General features: G+C 40.4%; 1 protein-coding gene across 1 annotated transcript in view; it reads left to right on the plus strand.

Moving 5' to 3' along the window:
• lrp1aa (low density lipoprotein receptor-related protein 1Aa) overlaps positions 1-26,274 on the plus strand; it is a 177,019-nt gene that overhangs the window by 145,744 nt on the left and 5,001 nt on the right. Inside the window, exons 65-78 of the mRNA XM_016232869.1 lie at positions 3,485-3,607; positions 3,975-4,100; positions 10,255-10,371; positions 11,906-12,012; positions 12,139-12,271; positions 16,167-16,261; positions 16,786-16,964; positions 17,159-17,265; positions 17,355-17,474; positions 19,008-19,184; positions 19,384-19,524; positions 24,610-24,780; positions 25,022-25,183; positions 25,405-25,588. Of these exons, the coding sequence (XP_016088355.1) occupies positions 3,485-3,607; positions 3,975-4,100; positions 10,255-10,371; positions 11,906-12,012; positions 12,139-12,271; positions 16,167-16,261; positions 16,786-16,964; positions 17,159-17,265; positions 17,355-17,474; positions 19,008-19,184; positions 19,384-19,524; positions 24,610-24,780; positions 25,022-25,183; positions 25,405-25,588 (1,942 nt within the window). The remainder of the gene's footprint in view (positions 1-3,484; positions 3,608-3,974; positions 4,101-10,254; positions 10,372-11,905; positions 12,013-12,138; positions 12,272-16,166; positions 16,262-16,785; positions 16,965-17,158; positions 17,266-17,354; positions 17,475-19,007; positions 19,185-19,383; positions 19,525-24,609; positions 24,781-25,021; positions 25,184-25,404; positions 25,589-26,274) is intronic.

Raw genomic sequence — 26,274 nt, forward strand, 5'->3', positions numbered from 1 at the left:
GTCCGGCCGTGGCGAGATCTGACCCCATCCTCTTCCTGTCCCGTGGATCAGGATGACGCCCGAGGCGCTGGGTCCAACGCAATCTTGGGTCGGGGTCCCTGGCACTTAGGAGGAGGGTAGCGTTTGGCCGAGCGAGAGCGTCCCCACGTCTGCTGCGCTTTAGCGGGCTGAACAGCAGGGGTGGCAGGCGCTGGTTTCGCAGGCTGCTGAGTCGGCGGGTGAGATTTTGGGTGAGCTGAGACGGCAGCGGAGCTGGAGCGCTTAGGCAGTAAATGTCGCATAGCCTGGGACGATTTCTGTGCCTTCGTGAAGCATTCAGCAAACCCTTCGACCGCTGGGCCGAAAAGGCTCTTGGGGGAGACAGGAGCATCGAGGAAGTGGATCCGCGTCCTTCATCTCCGTCAGCGTCAACCATAAATGGCGCTCGAGCACCACAAGGCTGGCCATCGATCTCCTAATCGCCTGGGCAGTGGGCTTGGTGGCGCGTAGAGCCAGGTCCGTCGCGCTCCTCAGTTCCCTGAGGGTAGCGGGGTCCCGGCCAGACTCGGCGGATGCGAGGATTTTGGCCTGGAAGACCTGAAGGACCGCCATAGAATGAAGCGGCGCGGCGCGGATGATGGCGAGGGGGTGGGGTCATTTTCCGAGCCCAACAGCTCCTCTGCATCCGATGCTGCCAGTGACATGCTGTCATCGAGCAGCTCGTCTCCACTTCCCCCGAATGAGATCAGGTCGCTCGCATCAGCAGAGAGATGCTGATCAGACCGGGAGAAAAGGATGGGTGAACACTCTCTCTGCGGCGAGAGCGAGGCACGCGGGATCTGGGCTGGCGTGAGCTCGCTCGTGGCCGATCGCTCGACCCCTTTGCCCCACTGTTTTTTCCTCACAGGTCCCTGGGAGGAAGAAAACGGGAGGGTGCGGGGTGTGGGGGGCGGAGTCGCTCTCTGAAAAGAAAGCGATCCGTGAGCGGAGAGAGGCTAGACTAAAACTCTCGCAATGAGAGCAAATAGCTCCCGTGAGCGCAGCTTCCGCATGGGGTTTCCCCAAGCAGGAAACGCACTCCTTGTGGCCGTCATCGGCATGCAGGGGAGACCGGCACGAGCCGCAATAACGGCGCGGCATTTGCAACAACGCCGCTGCTCTTTTAGAAGCTCTTTGAAGTCGCCAGATGGCGGCAGGGGAACCAGACCGGAACGTAAATGTAAAGACAGCCTGAAAGGGGAACAGAGTCTCGTGACAGACACAGTGTCAAACTAATATTGCTGTTGAGACAAAATGCAATGCCATCAAGTTAGCATTTTTAAACATTCGCTCACTAAAAAATGAATCATTTCTAATCAATGACTTAATAACCACAAACAACCTGGATTTTATGTTTCTAAATGAAACATGGCTAGAAGACAGCTGCAGTGCAACGGTCCTCAATGAAACAGCCCCTCCTAACTTCACTTTCATGAGTGTTTGCAGGACTGTTAGGAGAGGTGGAGGTGTAGCTGCTCTATTTAAAGATGTCTATCAATGCAAGCAAGTGTCATTTGGTCAGTACTTGTCTTTTGAATATCTAGGGATTGTGTTGAAAGGTGCTCCACGCATTCTGTTTATCATTATTTACAGGCCTCCAAAATACTCTCCAGCCTTTGTTGAAGAGTTCACAGAAATGCTATCAATGATTTCCTCAGAGTTTGACTGTTTTGCTATTGCAGGGGATTTTAATATTCACATAGATAATGCAGAAAACAAAACTACAAAAGAAATTATAACTGTATATATAACTAATATAACATAAGAAAAATAACTGTTTTAAATACTTTTGACCTGATTCAGCATGTGCATGAACCCACACACAAAAATCAAGTCAGGAATCTTGGTGTGATTCTGGAGACAGACCTTAGTTTCAGTAGTCATGTCAAAGCTGTAACTAAATCAGCATACTATCATCTCAAAAACATTGCAAGAATTAGAGGTTTTGTTTCCAGTCAAGACTTGGAGAAACTTGTTCATGCCTTTATCACCAGCAGGGTGGACTATTGTAATGGTCTCCTCACCGGCCTTCCCAAGAAGACCATTAGACAGCTGCAGCTCATCCAGAACACTGCTGCCAGAATTCTTACTAGAACCAGAAAATCTGAGCATATTACACCAGTCCTCAGGTCCTTACACTGGCTTCCAGTTATATTTAGGATTGATTTAAGTACTTTTACTCGTTTATAAATCACTCAATGGCCTAGGACCTAAATATATAGCAGATATGCTCACTGAATATAAACCTAACAGACGACTCAGATCATTAGGATCGAGTCAGTTAGAAATACCAAGGGTTCACACAAAACAAGGGGAATGTGCTTTTAGTTATTATGCCACCCGCAGTTGGAATCAGCTTCCAGAAGAGATCAGATGTGCTAAAACATTAGTCACATTTAAATGCAGACTCAAAACTCATCTGTTTAGCTGTGCATTTATTGAATGAGCACTGTGCGATGTCCGAACTGATTGCACTATATTATATGTATAATCGTTTTCTTAAATTCATTTTAAACCTCTTAAATCATTTTTTTTTTATAATTTTCAAAGTTTTTAAATTCCTTGTTTTATTGTTGTGATTGTTTTTTTATGTAATTATGTAAAGCACTTTGAATTACCATTGTGTATGAAATGTGCTATACAAATAAACTTGCCTTGCCTTGCCTCTCTCTCTCTCTCTCTCTCTGTCGCTCTCTCTCTCTCTCTCTCTCTCACACACACACACACACGATACGCAAAACTCCTCATTTGAACAGTCAATAGCAAATACTAGAAACACACAGCGTCTCCCTGACATGGCTGCTTCAACACTAACTGTGGTTACTGAAACCACGCCTTCTTTCTTTGCGTGAACATTTGGGTGGCATTATGCTAATATTTCCACATAGTGAGGTAGATATGTGGGGGCGTGTTAGAACGAGGCATTTTAGGGGGGCGTGGCAGAGTCTTAACTTTGATAAAGAATGTCTCTTTGGTTTTGAGACTTTAGTCTTTGCAACTTCAGGGATCTTATCTATGCACAATCAGCTTGTAACACTCCAAAGAGAAAGGAAAACTTGAAATCGCATCATATGACCTCTTTAAGCAAGACGCAGTACAAGTGAAGTATCGAAAGGGAAACAGGGATCTTTGCCATCAGAGGAATAAATTGCATTTTAAAATGTATTAAAACATAAAACAGTTATTTAAAATTATAATGTTATATTTTATTGTATTTTGATCAAATAAATGCAGCCTTTGTGAGCAGAAGAGACTTCTTTCAAAAACATAAAAAAATCTTACAGACCCAAATCTTTTGAATTTATGTAATGTATTTACACACAAGTATAACAATAAAATACATATGACTGTTTTTTTTAGTTTAGTGTGTTTGGTTTAGGCTTTACATTAAATTTTTTACATTACATATTTTTTTTTCTTTTGAAAATATGATTAAAGTATAACTTGTTTGTTTGTATGTATGTAGCGGAGGTAACGTGTGCACCCAGCCAGTTCCAGTGTGCCATAACCAAGCACTGTATCCCACGTGTGTGGGTGTGTGACCGTGATAATGACTGCGTTGATGGATCTGACGAGCCCGCCAACTGCAGTAAGTGGAAATGTTTTTAATTAAAATCTCATTATATGAAATTTTTAAATCAAAACTCACTGTACATTATCCATTGCCATGCCTATTAATAGATAGAAACAGGCATGGTTATGTTCTCAAAATTGCTTAATATCTGCTGATACTATTATTTGAACACTGTGTATCTCCAGATTCATGCCATGGTTTTCATGTTTATCTGTATTTTGTTTTTCTGTCTGCTGTCATGTTCATCTGTTTTGATATTGTAAAGCGACCTTGAGGTTGCAGAAAGGCGCTATATAAAATAAACGTATTATTATTATTACTTCTACCAATTAGCGCATATTAATATCATTCATTGAGTTCTTTCTTATATCTCTTTCTGTAGCTCAGATGACATGTGGTGTGGATGAGTTCCTCTGTAAAGACTCCGGTCGCTGTATCCCAGCTCGCTGGAAGTGCGACGGAGAGGATGACTGTGGTGATTCTTCAGATGAACCCAAAGAGGAGTGTGGTGCGTTCATATGCTTATATACAAGACTAGCAAATGTAATATTTTAGAGTAGTATCATTAATTAAAAATTTAAATTTGAATTCAAATTTAAAGGGATAGCTCATCAAGAATGTCTCAGTTTACATCTGTAACCATGATTCCCTGAGAGGAAACGAGACGCCGCGTCAAAACGCTGTGGGGAAGTAATTGCGTCTTGAAGCATGTGTTAAATCAGTTCAATGGAGTGGTGAGACATCACGGGCAGGGTGATGTAGAAACCAGGAAGCTTAAAAGCACATCCGGAACAAATAGCATTAGCTTCTGATAGGTCGAAGCAGGTTGCTCACAGGGATGCAGGGAGACGAAGTGTCTCGTTCCCTTTCAGGGATCTATGAGTACAGACATAACCTGAGACGTTCCCTCTCAAGGGAACTCGAAACGCTGTGGGAAAGACAATACCTGCTTCGCCATACTGACGAATACCTGTCTACCATGAATCATGGTGAGCAAAGCTAAGAGAGGATAACTTAAAAGCTTGGCAGAGATCCCAGTTCTAAATAATAGAACCTGATGAATGTGAGTGAGGAAGAACAGCCCGCCACATCACAAATGTCCTGCAGGGACACCCCTGAAAGAAAGGGTTTAGAAGCCACCATACTTTGCATTGAGTGCACCAACGGTCACTAACAGGTTTTTTTCCCAATGACTGACCACCCAAAGGGGTTCTAGTGAGCAGCTTTGGCCACCACGTATACCTTTAAGCTGGAGGGAGATAACCTTGTTGTGAATCACTCCAGCACTGAACCAACCAGGCAGTAAACTGGGTCCTGCTGTCGATTTCCACACCAAACGAACAGTGCCCACTTCAAGGCATTCTGTTTCCTCATGGAGGAAGCTCTGGAGTGGAGTATGTTCTTAGCAACCTCAGCTGAGAGACCAGAATCTGTAAGTTGTGCCCTCTCTGTGGCCATACCCATAGCGTCCATAACTCCAGGTGAAGGTGAAGGATTGAGCCCCCTGCCTAAGACAAAAGGTCCCACCTGACCGGAACCTCCCATGGAAAGCCGTCGAGGAGGGCCTTGGTCTGAGAACCATACTCGAGCCGGCCAGAACAAGGCTACTAATAACAGATGGACCCTGTCCCAGCGAGCTCTCTCCAGAACACCTGACAGCAGAGCAATTGAGGGAAATGCATACAGACGCAGCCTCAGCAATGCCTGTACCATGGCATCCAGTCCGAGAGAAGCTCACGTGAGGGAAAACCAGAGCAGACATTGGCTGTTTACATGCACAATTTTTGTTTCAATCAGACTGAATTCAATTCAATTTATGAATCTGAATGTAGTGTTTACATGAAAGCTAAATAAAGTGATCGGGTTGATGTGCGTGTTTATATGTCACAAGCTTCAAATTAGAATTAATTTTTTTGGACATGCGCACACTGTACAAATATAGAGTTTCCCCCTGTTTGCACATGATAACCACTCTCCTATACGGTTTCTTTATTTGTTTTAAACAGCGGAATTAATATGTATCCATTTCTGGATAAATATTACATATCAACCACTGTGCCGTGCTGCTTATATTTATCACGCAGTAAAAATGTGCGACACTGTGCCCAAAACCAGTCGTCCCTGGATGAGAATCCGAAAAAAGGACTGGTGGGATGTTGACCTGCTCCACTTCACAAACGCTGAGTGAAAGGAGAGTTTTATAATGACAGGACATTAATTTATACAACTCTTTATCAATGGAAAAAGAACAGCTCGTTCGGCGAGTCATGTGTCATTATGCTATTTCTGTGTCATTGCGCATGCGCAGTCCTTTCAGTTTCGGTTTTCAATCCGATCAAGTGTTTTAGAAAAGGAATAAACCACCTCTTTCAATCCGATCAAAATCTCATTCAGATTGTGCTCAATCTGATCGATTAAGGTGTTTACATGAAGGTTTTCAGTCCGATTGAGCCGTCAATCCGATTACTGATGGATTATTTGGTTGCATGTAAACGTAGCCAGTGTATCGTTTCTTGACGCAAACAAGTCCACTTCTGCCTGGCCAAACTCCCTCCAAATCTGCTCCACCACCTTGGGAGACCAGTTTTCCCTGAGCCTACAGGAGGATCTGGTGAGCAACTTTCAAAATGGATGCTGTAAGAGACCACAGATGTGTTGTCTGTACGAACAAGCACATGATGGCCTCTCGGGTCTGGGAGAAAGTATTTCAATGCTCAGAACACAGCCAGCATCTCAAGGCAATTGATGTGCCATGAGAGATGATGTCTCCCCACAGACCTGAGCTGAGCAAACAATTCGTGATCGCTCCTCAACCAGTGAGGGATGCATCTGTTGTAAGAGTTACGCGATGACAAGGAGCTCCCAACACAAGGACCCTGGGACAAGAACCAAGGCTTCTTCCACATGAATGCATGGCATTATCCCTGTTGAAAAAACAGCATATGCTGGTTAGGTATGTTTTGAAGCATGGCTGCTGGTTTGAGCTTGTTTAAGCTGGGCCTTAGCTGGTCATGTGCTGGTCCTAAGCTGGTCCTAAGCAACTAGCTCCTGCTCACAACCAGCTTAGGACCAGCACATGACCAGCTTAAACCAGCTCAAACCAGCAGCCATGCTTCAAAACATACCTAACCAGCATATGCTGTTTTTTTTAACAGGGGTGTGTGACCTTGATCAAGCGAAGTGGGATGCCCCTCAGGGAAAACCCCTTGGTTCTGAGCCACCACTGCAAAGGTCTCATGGACAGCAGGCCAAAAGGTATCACATTGGATGATGCTACCATCAGACCCAACAATCTCTAAAACTGTTTTACAGTGAGTGACTGGCCTAGCCTCAATCCTTTTACGGCTACAAGAATCGAATCGATATGAGCAGGAGACAGACGTGCCTATATCATCATCAAATCCCATATCATGCCAAGATAAGTGGTCCTCTGTACTGGAGAAAGCACACTCTTCTTGGCCTGCAGGCTTAACCCCAGCTCTTTCATGTGGGTGAGGCATCACAGAAAGCAACACTCTGCTTCTGAGTGGTGCAATACCAGGAGCTGTTCCCTCCCAGCAGCCCCCAAAACCTGAGGTCGGCAAGGGAGGTGGCACTGGAATGCTGCTGCCTGCTATTTAACCTCCTACAACTTGTCGACTACTAAGGTGACAGCGGCACTGAACAGGCCAGAAGGTGCATGTGGAGCATCCAGGAGGAAAAACTTGTCCTTCTCTATGATGTCAGACAAGTGCATAGTTTCCCATCCATGGCCACCAGGGCTTCCATAGAATGGCTGATGGCTCTAGCCGTCTCCTTATTGGACCGAAGAGACAAATCAGTGGCCTGGTCCAGTTCTTGGATTGTTTCCGTACCTACCCCCTCGCTCTCATCAAGGTCTTTTTACAGGTCAGCCTGGTATGCCTGCAGACATCCCTTGGCTTGACCTGCCACCTTACCCACCAGAGCCGAAGTTGTTCTACATGGCTTGGTGGGTAATGTTGGAGACTTAAGAGATGATGCTGTATCAAGGGACAGATCACTCGCAAGCATCTGCTCCACCTTAGGCATCGCCCCATAGCCCTGCTCATTCAACCCCTTGATGTTTGTATAGTCTGATACATTAGGGCTGAAGAGCTGGGCTGAATATGGTTTATTTTATATAAGGCAGAGCCCATCTCTCACTAGATCAGTTTGCGAGTCCCACAATCTCAATCGCTGCTCTGCCTCGACTACAGCGGGACCGGAACCGTGTGTGTTCCCACCCGTAATGTAGCGCGGACAGGGAGGAACACACAATCATGTAGATTTATAGGCCTTATTTAGACTCTTTGCTCACCATATTTTACTTATTTTGACATTGATTGTGCACTGGCACAGAAACATAAACAAACATAAACTCCTACTGACATAAACAGAAGGCTTGCTGAAGACAGAGAAGCTAATGCTATTTGTTTCCGCTTTTAAGCATCTCTGGGCCGGATTCACGAAAATCTTCTTAAGAAATAAGTTAAGTTAAATAAATTCCACGAAGTTCGTAAGAATGTTCTTAAGTGCAATTCTTGAAAAATTCTTAAGTTCTCAAATTAAAAGAAAATAACAGTCGTTATCTGAGTGAATACATGATGCACTGCTGAACTCACACTTTATTGTCTTTTTGCGCTTCCTGCAAATTACCCTAATAACTTCAATAAGTACGCACATTATTTTCATCGCGAGTTTGACTGGCACTCAGCTTCACGTTTTTAATGCGCCGTGTTTTTGAACAGTTACTTTTAAAATAGCCTGTCTCAAGCTGCAGCGACATGTTTCATTCATTTTTGTGCTGTGTTTTGCGCTCTCATCTGAGTGAACGCTTCCGGTATGTGTGTCCGCGCTGCTACAGCAAACACGTCCTGCGCATTCATGTGCGCTGAATACTGCCAAAGATTATGTCGTATTTATAAGCTAAAATTAAAAGCGTTCAATTAAAGCTCCCTATCTGACTCATTTTAGAGTTGCTACTGAGTTTTGAAGTCAGCAAAAAAGTAGCGTCACACATAGGCTAATCATGACCGATCATTGTTTACATTATCAGTCATCGCTGTCACTTCAGGAAACTCGTGCACATCCCTATTAATAGTCCTACTATGTATTATATGTAGCTAGTGTTGTTGTAATGCTTAAATATAACAATTTATTTGAAATAACCCAATAAATTCATTAAATAATTCTTACTGTTTGGGGTTTAAGACAAGTCTGGGGCTGTCCTAAATTTAAGAAGTTATTTACGATGATTTTTAAGAAGATTCTTTTCAAGAATTTGAATTCTTCTCAAGTTTTGTCTTAAGAACAATCTTAAGAAAAAAGATAAGAATATTCTTAAGAAACATTTTTGGGAATACAAAATATTCTTAACTTTTTTCTTAAGTTAAAAAAGAAGAAAATTGCAGTTAAGAAGAAATGCCTTCTTAAGAATGTTTCATGAATCCGGCCACTGGTTTCTACATCACCCTGCCCGTGGACTGATTTCACACATGCTTCAATCAAGAGCCAGAGGTGCTCCCACAGTATTTTGATGCAGCACAAGTTCCTTTGAAAAGCAAATGAAAATTGTCATCATTTACTCACATTCATATCGTTCCAAACCCATAAGACTTTGATTCACCTTTGAAACACAAATGAAGACATTTTTAACTTAGATGGGTTAGAACTTAAGAGAATTTAAAAGATTATAAAGGGTTTGTAAAACAAACAAATTCATATGAATCGAGTGGATTCATTCTTGTGAAGAGATACAATTGCTTTAAAGCGTAAATTAAATCTGTTCACTATATATTTACACACATACAGAGAGCTCAGACATGCAAGTGTGATGCACAAGAGCCAGTGAGGTTTGTTCTAGTCTAGTGTATGATGCACACAAATGCTTCTGCGTTTACTATATGTGATTTGCTCCATGCACTGTAGTTGTCAGACTCTGTTCCATGTCTTGTGTGTTTTCTTCCCCCACGTGCTCCCTATGTGACATTATCCCCTTATTTGGTTTTCTTCCTGTTCCTGTCCTCATAGTTCATTAGTTTCTCCCTGTGTCTCATTATTAGTTATCCTCCTCACCTGTCTGCCCCTCGTTATCGGCCCTATTTGAGTTCTAGCCCGTTCTGTTTTCCCTTGTCCGGAATTGTTCGTATTACCCCAGTGCTACGTGTGCTTTTCTGGTGTTCTGTTCATTAAAGTTCTGTTTATTGGAATCTCCTATGTCTCCGCATCTCCTCGCTCCAGCACAGTAGGCTCGCATGACAGTAGTATGTGTGTTCATTTTAATACGCACATTATATTAATACAGACAAGCCTAAATTAAATCTGTGCATCATATACAGCAATCATATCTCTTCAAAAGATTTGAATATGTTTCTGTTTTGCAACGCTTTTATTACCTTTTTAGATCTTCTAAGATTTGGTTAGCTGGACCTCAATGGGGGGGGACTGAATTAAAATATGTTTTCAATATTTCGATTATTGAAGATTAACCAAATTGTTTTAGGTCTGGAATGACATGATGACAATTTTCATCAAATTATGAAAGATTTGTGATTTTTGGGTTAGCGATGCCTTAACTTACATGTTAAAGTTCCTTTAATTTAATTATTTATATGCTGCCACTTAAGAATTATACAGCACTAATGTTGTGGCTATATATGCAGATGAGAGGACGTGTGAGCCATATCAGTTCCGCTGTAAAAACAACCGCTGTGTTCCCGGCCGCTGGCAGTGTGACTATGACAACGACTGCGGGGACAACTCGGACGAGGATAAGTGTGGTAGGTTTCCACCGCCTGCTGCTGCATCTGAGCGCTGAGACTGCACGGGTCCGGATGAACATCAGGCACACACGCATCCAGAGACATGCTTCACCTTACATCACAGCAATGGTAGCAGGAACAGAACGTTCTGTTAGGCTCTCAGACAAGTGGCAGTCAGCGACACGAAATTAACCGAAAAACCTGATCGTTGTCATTCTCATTTATTTGTTCATGAGCACATTTTAATTAACGAGAGGACTTTTTTTTTTCCCCTTTTCCCTTTTCATGTGCATGTTTTTGTTTCGTCCAGTCATTTACGTGTCTACATCTTGTTTATTCTTCATTTCACACTGCCACATTGATGTGGGTTAGAGGTAGGTTTCCATTTTCAAATGTCCACTTCAGTCCTGAACCTCTCCGTCAGTGGCTGCTCGCTGGTGACACTGGGAGGCTTGAATGTTCTTTTCTGTTTCACTATGCATGAAAAACTGAAGACAGCAATTTACAGTACATGTAAATGGTTAAAGAAGATATAATCAATGATTAATAACGAGCCTTTTCCAGTACTCAGCAGCTAGCCACTGTGAAGCCCTTTCCTGCAGTTTTTGAGCAGTTATTGTTTGGATTTGATTTTTGTTTTGCCTGCTGCTCCCAAACACCCAAAGCTCCATCTGTCCTTGTGCCTCTGGTTTAAGATGTGTGCCCTTAACAATCATATTACCTAAAAAAAAACCCTGCTTCTACAGCTGAAGTGATCTAATGAGACCCTTCGGAGTGAATGTCACGAAAGAAAAAAAAATTCATGCCACATTTCACATGTGGCATACAATTACCTTTTGTTTTTAGAAAATTCTGCTTGTTTTTAGGACCATTAGGATTTTTTGCACAATGTCATTATTTTTAATGACGACAAAGCACGTTTTCCTCCTAAACGTCTCATTGTAATTTTTCCAGACTTTTAACTTTTGAGTTTGTTTGTAGTTTTTACCATTATCCGTAGCGATTCTTATTACTGTGATACATTTGAACTTAATGAGCATAAATTATAGACAATGCAGCAAATTGTTATTAGAATGATTTCTGAAGGATCATGTGACACTGGAGTAATGATGCTGAAAATTCACACATTTTAAAATATATTACAGTAGAAAAATTATTTTTAAGTTTTTACAATATTACTGTTGAGCTTCTCGCTGTATTTTTAATTAATGAATGCAGCTTTGGTGAGCATAAAAGACTTATTTTAAAACTTTGTTGACCCATAACTGTTGAACAGTTGTGTATAAATACTCAGCAATTCAATAAAACTTTTTTTATTTTATTTTTTATTGCTGTAATGAGAATAAGCATTGTTTTTGTACTACGAATGAGAATTGGGATGAAAACATGCTTGTCAAAAAATCTTTAGCCTAACAACAGTTTTTGTTTCATGCTAAATATAAATATAATTTCTTTCTTTTGACTATGTAGTGAAATGTGACCTGGATTTGTCTTGACTGCTTTGTAAGATATTGTTGAAATCTCACAGAAGTGTGTCTTGTGTCTGTGTCAGTGCCCAGGCAGTGCTCTGAGAGCGAGTTTGCCTGCACCAGCGGCCGCTGTATTGCTGGCAGATGGAAGTGTGATGGAGATCATGACTGTGCTGACTGGTCTGATGAGGCAAGTCACAAAACCACTCATTCACACCTGCCTCAGGAAAACACACCCTTCAGCAGAATTGATCAGTGATGATCCTCCTGAATAGCAAAAACTCACTGCAGTATGTAATGTGTGTGTATTTTGCAGCACGGCTGTGATGTGAAGTGTGATAATGACCAGTTTCAGTGTAAGAACGGTCACTGCATCCCATTCCGCTGGAGGTGTGACGCCGATGCCGACTGCATGGATGGCAGCGACGAGGAGAACTGCGACACTGGAGGTTAAAATCACACAAAAACATGCTACATACAGAATCAGCTCGAACCGAAACTGTCATTTATTAAAGGAATATTTCACCCAAAAATGAGAATTTGCTGAAAATGTTCTTAGCCTCAAGTCACACAAGATGTAGTTGTGTTTGTTTCTTCATCTTATTTGAGAAATACATTACATCACTTGCTCACCAGTGGATCTTCTGCAGTGAATGGGTGCCGTCAGAATGCGAAAAGCTGCATGTTTGTAAGAAACAAATCCATCATTAAGAAATGTAGGCACAAATTTTGGCTAAAACACGAGACCTTAATTCATAATAACACTTTCTCCAGTGAAAAAGTCCATCACCTGTTGTCCTTCAAATTCACTAACATATGTTTAGAGCTGTTTTCATTTGTAAACAGTGCTTGATCTGTGCATATTTCTCTCCTGATGTATATGAGATGATAGTTCACTGGAGAAAGCAATATTGTGGATAGAAGACTCGTATTTTAGCGAGACAGTGATTTTGAAGTTAAAAATGTCTTGATGGATTTGTTTCTTACAAGCATGCAGCTTTTGGCTTCACAAGATGTTAATGGATAGACTGGATTCGTGTGGATTACTTGTGGGTTATTGTTTTTGGAGTCTCATTCTGACGGCACCCATTCCAAATTTCCATTTTTGGGTGAACTATTCCTTAAACTTTGTTTCTAACCTGTACTGAATGCTGCTTTTGAAAATTTTTGAAGAATCTTCTTATAGCTCTTTTCTATGCAGTGATAACTTATAGTGACCACATCTGTCAAGCTCCATTAAAAAAAAAATCCATACGATTTTTGCACTATATTACATATCTTCTAAAGTCATACAAAAGAGCTTTGTGTGAGAAACAGCAAACGTCATTATTCACTAATCTTAGCCTGTGTTCTTGTCTAGATTCTATGTACAGTGGGGAAAAAAAGTATTTAGTCAGCCACCAATTGTGCAAGTTCTCCCACTTAAAAAGATGAGAGAGGCCTGTAATTTTCATCATAGGTATACCTCAACTATGAGAGACAAAATGAGAAAAAAAAAATCCAGAAAATCACATTGTAGGATTTTTAAAGAATTTATTTGCAAATTATGGTGGAAAATAAGTATTTGGTCAATAACAAAATTTCATCTCAATACTTTGTTATATACCCTTTCTTGGCAATGACAGAGGTCAAACGTTTTCTGTAAGTCTTCACAAGGTTTTCACACTGGTATTACCAATTAATTCTTTAAAAATCCTACAATGTGATTTTCTGGATTTTTTTTCTCATTTTGTCTCTCATAGTTGAGGTATACCTATGATGAAAATTACAGGCCTCTCTCATCTTTTTAAGTGGGAGAACTTGCACAATTGGTGGCTGACTAAATACTTTTTTGCCCCACTGTATGTGTAGCTAACACAAGGTGAAGAGGTTACATTTCAACGTGAAATGTAGTGCTCAAGTTGTATGGACTGCTTTTATTGTGTTTTTGGAAAGAGCAGGAGAAAAATAAACATTTCAACACTGTACAGATTAAAAAAGGTATGAGAGTAAGTAAATAATGATAGAATTTTGATAGGTTGAACTGTTCCTTTAAACAACAGCGTTACCCATAAATCAGTGCCTGCAGTATTAATTAGAGTGATCAGACTCTGGAGAGGGTTTTAGTATTCAAGGAGGCCTTTCTGAAGAAGCTTTGCCAAGTGTTTTACACACACACACACACACGCACGCACGGTAATTGCTGTGGTTGTGCTGGAATGAATACAGATGAGAGTGTGACGGTGTTGACAACTGCGGAGACAACAGTGATGAACTCAACTGCCGTGAGTAATTGCAACTTTTCTTGGCTGATTTATTTAAAATGTCATGTTTTTTGTTTTTTTTGCGTGTCATTTTTGCCTGTGCCATTACACTAAACATTTAACATAATTTTCATGTACTTAAATCTATGTTAATATATATATATATATATATATATATATATATATATATTTATTTATTTATTTATTTATTTATTCAGGTGCATCTCAAACAATCAGTTCATTTTTTTATAACTTATTTCAAAAAGTGAAACTTCTATATATTCTAGATTCATTACATGTAAAGTAAAAAACATTTCTTATTCATATTTCCCCATGAGTTAAATTCGCTACACTGCTGACTTGGCAATGGTTCAGAAGACGAGCATTGACATATTCCACAAAGAGAGTAAGTCACAGAAGGTCATTACTGAAAGAGCTGGCTGTTCACAGAGTGCTGTATCAAAGCATATTAAATGCAAAGTTGACTGGAAGGAAGAAATTGGGTAGGAAAAGGTGCACAAGTAACAGGGATGACCGCAAGCTTGAGAATACTGTCAAGCAAAGCCGATTCAAACACTTGGTAGAGCGTCACAAGGAGTGGACTGAAGCTGGAGTCAGTGCATCAAGAGTCACCACGCTCAGACATCTTCAGGAAAAGGGTTACCAAGCCACTTCTGAAATGGAAACAACGTCAGATCACAAGGAGTGGACTGAAGCTGGAGTCAGTGCATCAAGAGTCACCAAACTCAGACATCTTCAGGAAAACTTCTGAAACAGAAACAACGTCAGAAGCATCTTACCTGGGCTAAGGAGAAAAAGAACTGGACTGTTGCTCAGTCCTCCAAAGTCCTCTTTTCAGATCAAAGTAAATTTTGCATTTGATTTGGAAATCGAGGTCTGGAGGAAGACTGGAGAGGCACAGAATCCAAGCTGCTTGAAGTCCAGTGTGAAGTTTGTGAAGTCAGTGATGATTTGGGGAGCTGTGACGTCTGCTGGTGTTGCTCCATTGTGTTTTATCAAGTCCAAAGTAAATGCAGCCGTCTACCAGGAGATTTTGGAGCACTTTATGCTTCCATCTGCTGACAAGCTTTATGGAGATGCTGATTTCCTTTACCAGCAGGACTTGAGCACCTGCCCACACTGCCAAAATCACTTCCAAGTGGTTTGCTGACCATGATATCACTGTGCTTGATTGGCCAGCCAACATGCCTGGCCTGAACCCCATATGGAATCTGGGATATTTTCAAGAGAAAGATGAGAAACAGTGGATCCGAGCTGAAGCTCAATAGTGCCTCAACAGTGCCACAGGCTGATCGCTTCCATGCCACACCTCACTGATGCTGGAGTTGGTGCTAATGCATAAATCAACATACTTCAAAGAACACTGAACCTTTCTGTTTTGCAAATCCTTTTTTTGATTGATCTTAAGAAATATTCTAATATTTTGAGATACTGGATTTTTGACTTTCATGAGCTGTAAGCTCTAATCATCAAAATTAAAACAAAAAAACTTTTGAAATGTTTTACTTTACATGTAATGAATCTAGAATATATGAAAATTTAACTTTTTTAAATGTTACAAAAAAAGATTTTTTGGATATATATATATATATAGAGAGAGAGAGAGTTCAGATGCAAAAGCCTCTAAATGCCGCCTGAAACTTTCTTCTAAATTGAGCATTTTTAACAGGCTCCTATATTTGTTCAGTTATTTCACTTTAGTTGCATAGAAAAGGACCCCTATACATTGCCATCAGAGTAAAATTAATGAACCTAAATATAGGAACCTGATAAAAATGATAATTTTAGACGAAAATTTCAGATGGCACTTAGAGGCTTTTGCATCTGAACTCTTCATTCACATATATATTTATTGTTGGACGTAGTATTGGTGAAAAGAAAAACGGAGCACAGCTCAATTTATCAACTAAAACCACATAAAATTAGAATTAAAAAAGAATCTCTATTTCTTGTACAGTCCAGCAGTGTAAAACAAGAATGAATCCATCATATCATCACTCAGCAGAGATGATTGTAAAATTCACTTTATACATCTAATGTTTTTGTGCCTGTCTGCGTTGTCGTTTTTCTCTCTCAACAGATGTGAACGAGTGCAAGCAGTTCGGGATCTGTTCTCACATCTGTAACAACACTAAAGCCTCTCACAAATGCAGCTGCTTCAAGAACTTCATCAAAGTGAACGACACCTGCAAGGCTGACAGTACGTTTCAAACCACAGTCAAGTCTATTTGTATATTGCTTTTCACAATACACATTGTTTCAAGGTAGTTTTTCAGACAATTTAGATTTTTAATGATTAAAATATCTTAATATCTTCATATCTTAATATCAATATCATAATATATTCTTAATATCTGCCTTCTAGTCACATTTAGCAGATTTGAAATGAACAATAATATAGATTATTTTGCGACAACATATTTTTATTTACTTTTCTTTTCATTTCACTTTTGGTGTGAAATGGCTTTTATTTTTGGCAAAAATATAACTTTTTATATTAAAAACAAACAAGCAAGTCCTGACCAGATTTAAAAAGTAACGCAACACATTCCATAAAAAGTAACTAAGTAACGTAATTTGTTTTTTTAGAGAGTAACACAATATTGTAATGCATTACTTTTAAAAGTAGCTTTCCCCAACACTGTGCATAACAGAATTTAACAGAAGGAATAAATGAAGTAACCTTTGATTTGTTATAGATCCCTGGCCTGAAGATGCCTCGTGGGATTGCTGTGGACTGGGTGGCCAACAACATCTACTGGACGGACTCGGGTCGTGATGTCGTCGAGGTGGCACAGATGAACGGACGGAATCGTAAGACGCTCATCTCGGGCATGATTGACGAGCCCTACGCCATCGTGGTGGACCCACCGAGAGGGTGAGCGGAAAATCAACAGAAAGTGGCAGAAAGCATCAGCACTAGCTTTGTTTGTGTCAGCATATTTTTGCTGCACAACATTACATTTATTAGTGGTAATTGCTAAGTCAATTATACAGTTCATACTTAGGGTTAACACTCTTGAAATAAGTATTTAGATTTGTATTAAAACTGTTAACCATTGATTCTTGAAGCACCATGTACTGGGCTGACTGGGGAAACCACCCTAAGATCGAGACGGCTGCTATGGATGGCACTATGAGAGAGACGCTGGTGCATGAAAACCTCCAGTGGCCCACAGGTCAGCCATCATGTGAATCAAACAGCACGCACTCGGATTCAAGCACCTGTGACACCAGTAACATGACTTCTGTTGGGTTTGTTCGCCAGGTCTAGCTGTGGATTACTTCAATGAGCGTCTGTACTGGGCTGATGCCAAACTCTCTGTTATCGGGAGCGTCAGACTGAACGGAACAGATCCGGTCATAGCTGTCTCCAGTGTTAAAAACAGTTGAGTCACTCGCTTGATCAATTTAGGTCAAAACAAAATGTATTCACATTCAACATTTCTCACATCATCACAGTTTATTCACTATAGTTTAGAAAATGGTAATACAATATGACAAGAGCTCTATGAAGACTATGGCAAGGTATGTAATGAATTACAATCAATCAAAAATGATTAAGCTGTTAAATTTAAAGGAACACTCCACTATTTTTGAAAATAGGCTCATTTTCCAACTCCCCTAGAGTTAAACAGTTGAGTTTTATCATTTTCGAATCCATTCAGCCGATCTCCGGGTCTGGCAGTAACACTTTTAGTTGTAGCTTAGCGTAGATCATTGAATCTGATTAGACCGTTAGCATCTCGCTCAAAAATGACCAAAGAGTTTCGATATTTTTCCTATTTAAAACTCGTCACTTCTGTAGTTACATCGTGTACTAAGACCGACGGAAAATGAAAAGTTGCCATTTCCTAGGCCGATATGGCTAGGAACTATATTCTCATTCCGGCGTAATAATCAAGGAACTTTGCTGCTGTACCATGGGTGCAAGTAGGCGCAATGATATTACACAGCATCTGAAAATAGGCTTATTAGAAGTTACCTAGCTGGGGACTATTTTCAGGCACTGCGTCATATCATTTAGCATACGTTAGCATCAGAGCGAGATGCTAACGGTCTAATCAGATTCAATGATCTATGCTAAGCTACAGCTAAAAGTGCTACCGCCAGACCCGGAGATCGGCTGAATGGATTCGAAAACGGTAAAACTCAACTGTTTAGCTCTAGGGGAGTTGGAAAATGAGCCTATTTTCAAAAACCAATTACCAAGCAATGCTTAATTTTGTTTAGTCTGTGGTGTAAAAAGGCCACATTAGCAATTAAAGAAAAAATACTTAAACAACCATGGTCCGGTCAAAGTGTCTGAAGAATTTTTGGTCCCAAATTTTTATCAGTTTTACTGGTAGACCACTGTATGAAGAATTTTTGGGTATAATATGTCACAGTTCACTTTATTTAGCTATCCTCACTTACATAAATTAACTATAATGTCCTGCACCCACTAGTAAAAAAAAATATTAAAAATGATATCTGGTGTCTGAATAATTTTTGGTTTGACTGTAATAGGACAACAAGCCTGGGGAAATTCGATTCACTTGTGCATCCTCAAACAACTCTGGATCGATCCAGAGGAATTCAATTTTAGATTAATTATTTATTTATTTTGTATTGAGAAGCCTAAATAGAATAAAACATTAGAGCCAAAGACATGTGAGCACAAACTTTTCATAATTTAATGCAGAATTTTAAACATCTTAATGAACCAACAACCAACACATGAAATGTAGGACATTTGACATTTTTATATTTTGTTTTATTTCAGTTATTGTTTGTTGTATTTCAGGTAATGAAAACACATTTGTTTAGTTTTAGTTATTTTTTTTTTTTTTTTTTATGTAAATGCATCACTTAAATTTGTATGAGCTTTTGTAAAGCTTGAGATTTAAAATAACGACAAAGTTTTTCTCTCTCTCTCAAGATTTGCACCATCCTTTCAGTATCGACATCTTTGAGGATTTCATATACGGTGTGACCTATCACAACAACTTTGTCTTCCGCGTCAACAAGTTTGGCAAGAGTGCAGTGGAGCATCTGACCACAGGAATGAACCATGCCACAGATTTGGTCCTGTTCCACCCTTACAAACAGCCAGAGAGTAAGTCTGTCAACCAACCGATTCTTACATATAACTGTATTTGAACTCGCTCACAAAACATAATCAGTGTAGTTTTTGACCCTTGATTGATAGAAGAATGGAAAAAAATTGGGAGAAATTTAGACCAAAGGTTTTGATGAACAATGATATGTAAGGTTAGTTTGATCATTCATGTATCATGTGCTGTTTTGTATCATAGTGGCCAACCCATGTGACAGGAAGAAGTGTGAGTGGTTGTGTCTGCTCAGCCCCAGCGGCCCAGTCTGCATGTGCCCCAACGGCAGAATACTGGACAATGGCACCTGCGTGGAGGTTCCCACCCCAACGCTGTCCCCTGTCTGTGAGTATTGTGACCTTTCAAATCGCTTGAAAAGGGAAACAGATGCTGCAGTTTCATGTGGTATTTGTTGAACGAACACTAATGGCTTAGTCAGTGTGACAGGCTGTGGTGCAGTATGACTGGTGCAGTGTGTTCCTGTGCTGTGCAGTCAGTGAGAGGAGTGAGGACACATAAGAGCAGAGTGGCAGTCAAAGGTGCAAGAATAATAGAATGGTTTGGAAATAAAACGAAACTGCAAAATAATCATAGTTTCCATCAGTGTTGGGGAAGCTACTCTGAAACTATAGCTTGACCAGCTACAAGCTTCTCAAAAATTAAAGTAGTTAAGCTCCATTCCAGCTACCCTTCTGAAAAAGTAGCTAGCACACTTCAAGTTACTATCAAAAAGAGGCTAGCTACATTAAAACTACTTCCAATTATTTTGAATTTAATTAATTAATTATTATTTACAATTGACATTACAAATAACTGTTAATGAAGAATTATAATGAAGTTATAAGTAAAATATCTGGGGTTTAAAACAACATATTGTAATGCAATCATTATTTCAAAGAGTAGGGTGAATTCAGGTAGTTTGGGACACTTTTTCCAAGTCATTTCAATGACAAAAGTGTCCCAATCGTTTGGTTTTGTAAACTATCCGATACACACAATAATAAAAAAGTTATATTGTCTCAAACTGACTGTCAAAGTTGAAATAGCTACAAACGTAACATCAAAGCAAGAGCAAACTTTACGCAACTTAAACTGGATCAGAAGAGTCGTAAAATAGGCAGGTTAAACTCACAGCACATGTGGTATTTACTGACTGTGAATGGAGCCGCTCTGAGATGTCAATCGTCAGCTGCGCGCGTGAACACCTGCGCTTTGCGTGAATCCCACCGCAATCATCCTTTGCCAAATGATAAGCACACTACTATATCACGATTTTGTTTTCTGTGGGGGGACAGATATTTTTATATAGAGTGCAATTAAGCAGGAAAATTAATCCGTTTAAAAAGGCTATTATTCACCTCCTGTATGTGCTTGAATCCTTCAATGTAGACCGCATTTTAATCTTTGTTTTGCATAAATTACAGTTGATTCATGTGAAATATCTACTTCTGTACAACCTTTGCAAAATCATCAGATGATCTCTTGTCGGTGGACAGACTGTAAAGCCGGGAGATGTGTGATATCACAACAGATGGCGGAAATGAACAAATTTAGTTTGTGATCTAGTCCGAAGAAGACGCTGTGCTGTATTACAGGCTCGCGACTCGTTAGAACCGAAGACTATAGAAATACAAAGATGGTTCACTCCTATACTTATGAATGGGAGAAACTGCAACACGTAATATGGCGGAATAGTCCCACCGTTCAAATGAAAAATCCAATCGTTGATTGGTAAAGTCATTGCGTCACTGCAGCGGTTCCCATAGAAACCTGAGGCTAGACCAGCCAATGTGCATGCGCAGTCATAACACGCTTATGACTGCGCATGCACATTGGCTGGTCTAGCCTGAAAAATATGCCTTTTAAACGCTATTTGAGCATAAGAAACAACATTCATGGGGCAGTTCATTTCAGATTTTGTTGCGGATTTGAAATATGTAGCTTAAAGTCCGCATGAAATCAAAATTGACTTTATTTACTTTATTAGCGCACATTGCTAGTCTTGATGTGAACAATCCGTGCAAGTTACTCCGCTAAAAAAAATTGTTTGTCTTGGTAATCTTTAATCAGAATGACCATTTGCTTCCGCTCTGGAATGGCATTCCTTCTCTGATGACGACAGTTTGACGGCTTGGGCAGAATATAAACACACCCCTCTAACCGTTAGGCTGCTATGAGTGAGAGACCGAGAGGAGCAGCGCTAAAATAAATCCATACCCTCTATTCAATATTCCATTTCAGCTGGAAATACGTAGAGATTTCAGGATTCCCCCATTCTTTTACATTAGATAGGACTTGGTCTTGTATGAGCTGCCCGGAGTAGTTACAAATATGGCCGCAGAGTGAACAGACTTTTCTTGAAAGGGATTTTGGTCAGAACGCAAAAAGGAATGTAGCTTTTTGTCACGCTACACTGCTACTTGCTGGAAAAAGTAGTTAGCTACTGGAAAAGCTACACTAAAAGTAGCTGAGCTACTGTCACACTACTGAAAAATATAGTTACGTTAGTAGCATCGCTAATTGTAGCTAGCTACTCCCCAACACTGGTTCCCACACATGCGCATAATTTCCGCTGTAAATATAGTTTGAGAAGAGTTGTTTTTGCAAGTGCCTTGAATTCTGATTGTAAATAAGGTAAGTGCTTATGGAAGAGATGTCTTCATCTGATTTGAAACAGAAAGTTAGTTTCAGCAGATCGGGTGGAGCCTGGTGGTTCGCTTCACCACAGCAGAATAGAAATTGTGAAGGTTTTGGAAAGTGATTTTGTTTCTGATTGTGAAGGAACAACCAGGCACCACTGGTTCACTGAGGGTAAATGGTGGGAGCGAGCATGTGCTAGTAGGGATGAACTGAGATAGTGTCAGAGTCTTGAATTGGATGCAAGCAGAAACAGGTGGTGAGACCTGGGCTGAGTGAGGTCATGGGCCATCTTTGGTAGTTTGAAGACACTTTCTGGCAAAAAGGGCATTTAAGTATCTAAAGCATGAAAGGAGAATGACAGAAAACCAGAAAAGAAGTGGTCAGAGAAATGTACTGATGACGACAGTTTGACGGCTTGGGCAGAATATAAACACACCCCTCTAACCGTTAGGTTGCTATGAGTGAGAGACCGAGAGGAGCAGCGCTAAAATAAATCCATACCCTCTATTCAATATTCCGTTTCAGCTGGAAATACGTCGAGATTTCAGGATTCCCCCATTCTTTTACATTAGATAGGACTTGGTCTTGTATGAGCTGCCCGGAGTAGTTACAAATATGGCCGCCGAGTGAACAGACTTTTCTTGAAAGGGATTTTGGTCAGAACGCAAAAAGGAATGTAGCTTTTCGTCACGCTACACTGCTACTTGCTGGAAAAGTAGTTAGCTACTGGAAAAGCTACACTAAAAGTAGCTGAGCTACTGTCACACTACTGAAAAATATAGTTACGTTAGTAGCATCGCTAATTGTAGCTAGCTACTCCCCAACACTGGTTCCCACACATGCGCATAATTTCTGCTGTAAATATAGTTTGAGAAGAGTTGTTTTTGCAAGTGCCTTGCATTCTGATTGTAAATAAAGTAAGTGCTTATGGAAGAGATGTCTTCATCTGATTTGAAACAGAAAGTTAGTTTCAGCAGATCGGGTGGAGCCTGGTGGTTCGCTTCACCACAGCAGAATAGAAATTGTGAAGGTTTTGGAAAGCGATTTTGTTTCTGATTGTGAAGGAACAACCAGGCACCACTGGTTCACTGAGGGTAAATGGTGGGAGCAAGCATGTGCTAGTAGGGATGAACTGAGATAGGGTCAGAGTCTTGAATTGGATGCAAGCAGAAACAGGTGGTGAGACCTGGGCTGAGTGAGGTCATGGGCCATCTTTGGTAGTTTGAAGACACTTTCTGGCAAAAAGGGCATTTAAGTATCTAAAGCATGAAAGGAGAATGACAGAAAACCAGAAAAGAAGTGGTCAGAGAAATGAGAGTTGTGACACGATGGTTGTTAATGATACTGGTATAGGTAAGGATGAGGTCTAGCTCTGCCTGCTTTGTTGTCGCAAGGGCACGCTGTCTTGTAATGTCTACACAAGGACTAAGAATGCAGCTGCTTGAGGTTTGTCTAGGTGGGGTTTTTTTAAGTTCCATCCTCAGCAAAAGAGGACCGCAGCATGCATAGTTCCTCAAGGATGTTGTTTAGTTGAAAAATGACACCAAAGTGAATTTCACCAGGATTCTAAGGAAGCAGGGAGAAGATATAGACGGTTTCAATGGCAACAACATAAAAAACCGTTACTGTGCATGCCCGCTTTTGTGGCCCAAACTTCACTTCCGGTAGACTTCCGCAAAGAAGCAATAACAACAGCAAAGTGCCTCTAGAGTAGATTATTTCTGATAAGCAAAATATGTTTGCTGCATAAATCAGATGGGCTTATTGAAAATGCAAATTCATCCTCTGCCAGCAGGAGGTGCTTTTGGAGCGGCAGAAATAGAGGTTTCCCCAGTGACGTCTGTACACAAAGCAGCGCTCCGCTCACAAACGCTGCTTTATCAGACATTACATGCAAGATGAAATGAAAATGTTCTGAGGACAGTCGGTTTCCCTCAGAGATACAGTGATATAAAAAACACCTGTGCCATGTTAAAGCCTTTTGGAAAATCTATTTGTGGTGGTCAGTTTTGATATTGTGGCGGGACGCCACAAATAAATCAGTGTATGGGAGACATTGCATCCCACAACACAACAACCTGAGCTCAACATCAGTCTACTCATCACCTTAACTTTAACTGCGTTTGTAGTTGGTGCTACTAGCCAGACCGATAAACAAACACAGACCGGAAGTTATCTTCGGGCCAGGCACGTGCACCCTATGAAACCCTCTATCGGAGTGAATCTGGGCTTGGAGTGTGGACAAAGACAATAGTGTTCCTGTAGCTCAAAGAGTAGAGCTCAGCGATGTCAATTCACTGTCCACCAATGCGTTCAAGGAAGTGATTTCATTAAAGTCAGCATGTAATTAAACCTGTCCAGATTGATTGAAATTTCTTTATTTCTGGTCTTATTATTAACGATCCATTTGTGCATGTTATCCCAAAGAAAGAAAATGTTTGGGTAGAGATAACTTTTCCACTGAGGTCACTTAGCCCGCATGGGTTATTGGATAATGTTATCCAGTGGCAAAATAGCTTTTAGGTATTGTTTTAGCAAACTAACTATTTGGTTTGGCATAATTTCGGTTTGGTTGGTAGTACCCACTCTTAACCATCAAAAAATAGCTTTTTTTTAAAACCAATTTAACCATATTAAAAATATCAAATTAAGTCCCATTCTACATTTTATTCTGGTTGAATATCAAGATTGACTCTGAAATGTCACATTATGGAAATAAAATGGATTGTTCACTTGGGTTGACCTCTTATAAAACAAGCTCTTTTTATCTGTTTCTTTGTCTTCCCTCAGCTCCGAGTGGCCCCTGTAATCTGCTGTGTCTAAATGGTGGAACTTGTGTGCTGAATGCCAGAAAACAACCCAAGTGTCGCTGTCAGCCCAACTATGGAGGAGAGAGATGTGAGCAAAACCAGTGCAGAGAGTACTGCCAGAATGGTGGAACGTGTACCGCATCACCCACAGGTACAGTACCACAAAAACACACCATATGGGATTTAAATATCTTTTCACGTGTCTAATCTAACATAACACTGCTGTACAACATATCAGTGAATTTTGGGAAACATTGCTCACCTGATTCGCCGATCTCGCCACTTCCATGTTTGTAGTAATGGTGGCTAAAGATGATGTTGACGTGCAAAAGGTTTATTATGTTATAATAACAATAATAAAACAAAAATAACTTGTCTTGTAATGTTTTCAGGAGCTCCGACTTGCCGTTGTCTGGCAGGCTTCACAGGACCCAACTGTAACCAGCGCACATGCGAGAACTACTGTAAGAATGGAGGAAACTGCACAGTTAATCGTGGAAACCAGCCCACCTGCAGCTGCCCTGCAGACTTCCTGGGAGACCAGTGCCAATATCGTAAGTACTACAGAAAAAAGTGAGCAAAAGTCTTTCCATTTCAGTCATTTCCAATGGACAAATGTTTCATTTTAAACCCACACATTGGATAATTAAAAAGGTCCCGGGATGCATTAGCATATGAGGTGTGAACAGGGTCTAAAGGTGATCCTCAAGCCATGATGAAGAAACTAACTGAGATGAAGTGGGATGTTAATCAGTGTCCTCTACTTCTCTAACAGGGACATGTGATGGACTCTGTGATCATGGAGGGACATGTATGCAGTCCAGCGATGGGTCGAGACAATGCAGCTGCCCTCCGCGCTTTATCGGCAACAACTGTGAAGTGGACAAGTGTCACTATTGCCGTGATGGAAAGTGTATTCCCACCAACATCTACCAGCCGCATGGAGATGTTACATGCAGGTACACAATCTCATGCTCTAGTACACATATACAAATGTTAGGGCTACATAGAATTAAAATTGATCCATTTACTTTTTTTTTCTCAATTCTTTCAATTGGCTCGTTCAACATCTTGATACGGGAAATGGCTATTGTGTGGCCAATCCTGAAGCCCTTTATAATCAGGCCTTAATGGCTATATAACAGTTGGTCAAATGATTCTTACATGTTTTATTCATCATTATAATCTTTACAAATGAACACAACTTGTTTTAATTTTGATGGCTAAATGCAATTTCCAGAATTAAGTTAAATGAACCACACCACAGTCAGTTGACTTCAACATTACCATCAATAAGCTTTAGGAACTCTTTCAGTATTTAAAAAAATTTTCCCTGAAAGTTTGGGACAGTTTGCAAGAGTGTGAATGTAAACTCTGTGAAACTGACTAGTGGGTACATGGGTTTACCTGTCCCCGACAATCTCTGTAGTCCTGTTTAGACTCTTGTTAACAACCGTCTTTTTCAAAACGCGTAAAGTTTAAATTACGAGTGAGGTATTACATGGCATAAAATTATGAAAATATCTTGACACAGACCTTAGTCCAGTCATTTATCCAAAAACACACTCACCAAAAAAAATAAAAAATATATATATATTGACTCAGGATGATAGATCTAGAAGTGCAAAAATGGGCTGCCTGCTAC

This window comes from Sinocyclocheilus grahami, unplaced genomic scaffold (assembly GCF_001515645.1).
Source record: "Sinocyclocheilus grahami isolate Dianchi unplaced genomic scaffold, SAMN03320097.WGS_v1.1 scaffold420.1, whole genome shotgun sequence".
NCBI classification, from domain to species: domain Eukaryota; kingdom Metazoa; phylum Chordata; class Actinopteri; order Cypriniformes; family Cyprinidae; genus Sinocyclocheilus; species Sinocyclocheilus grahami.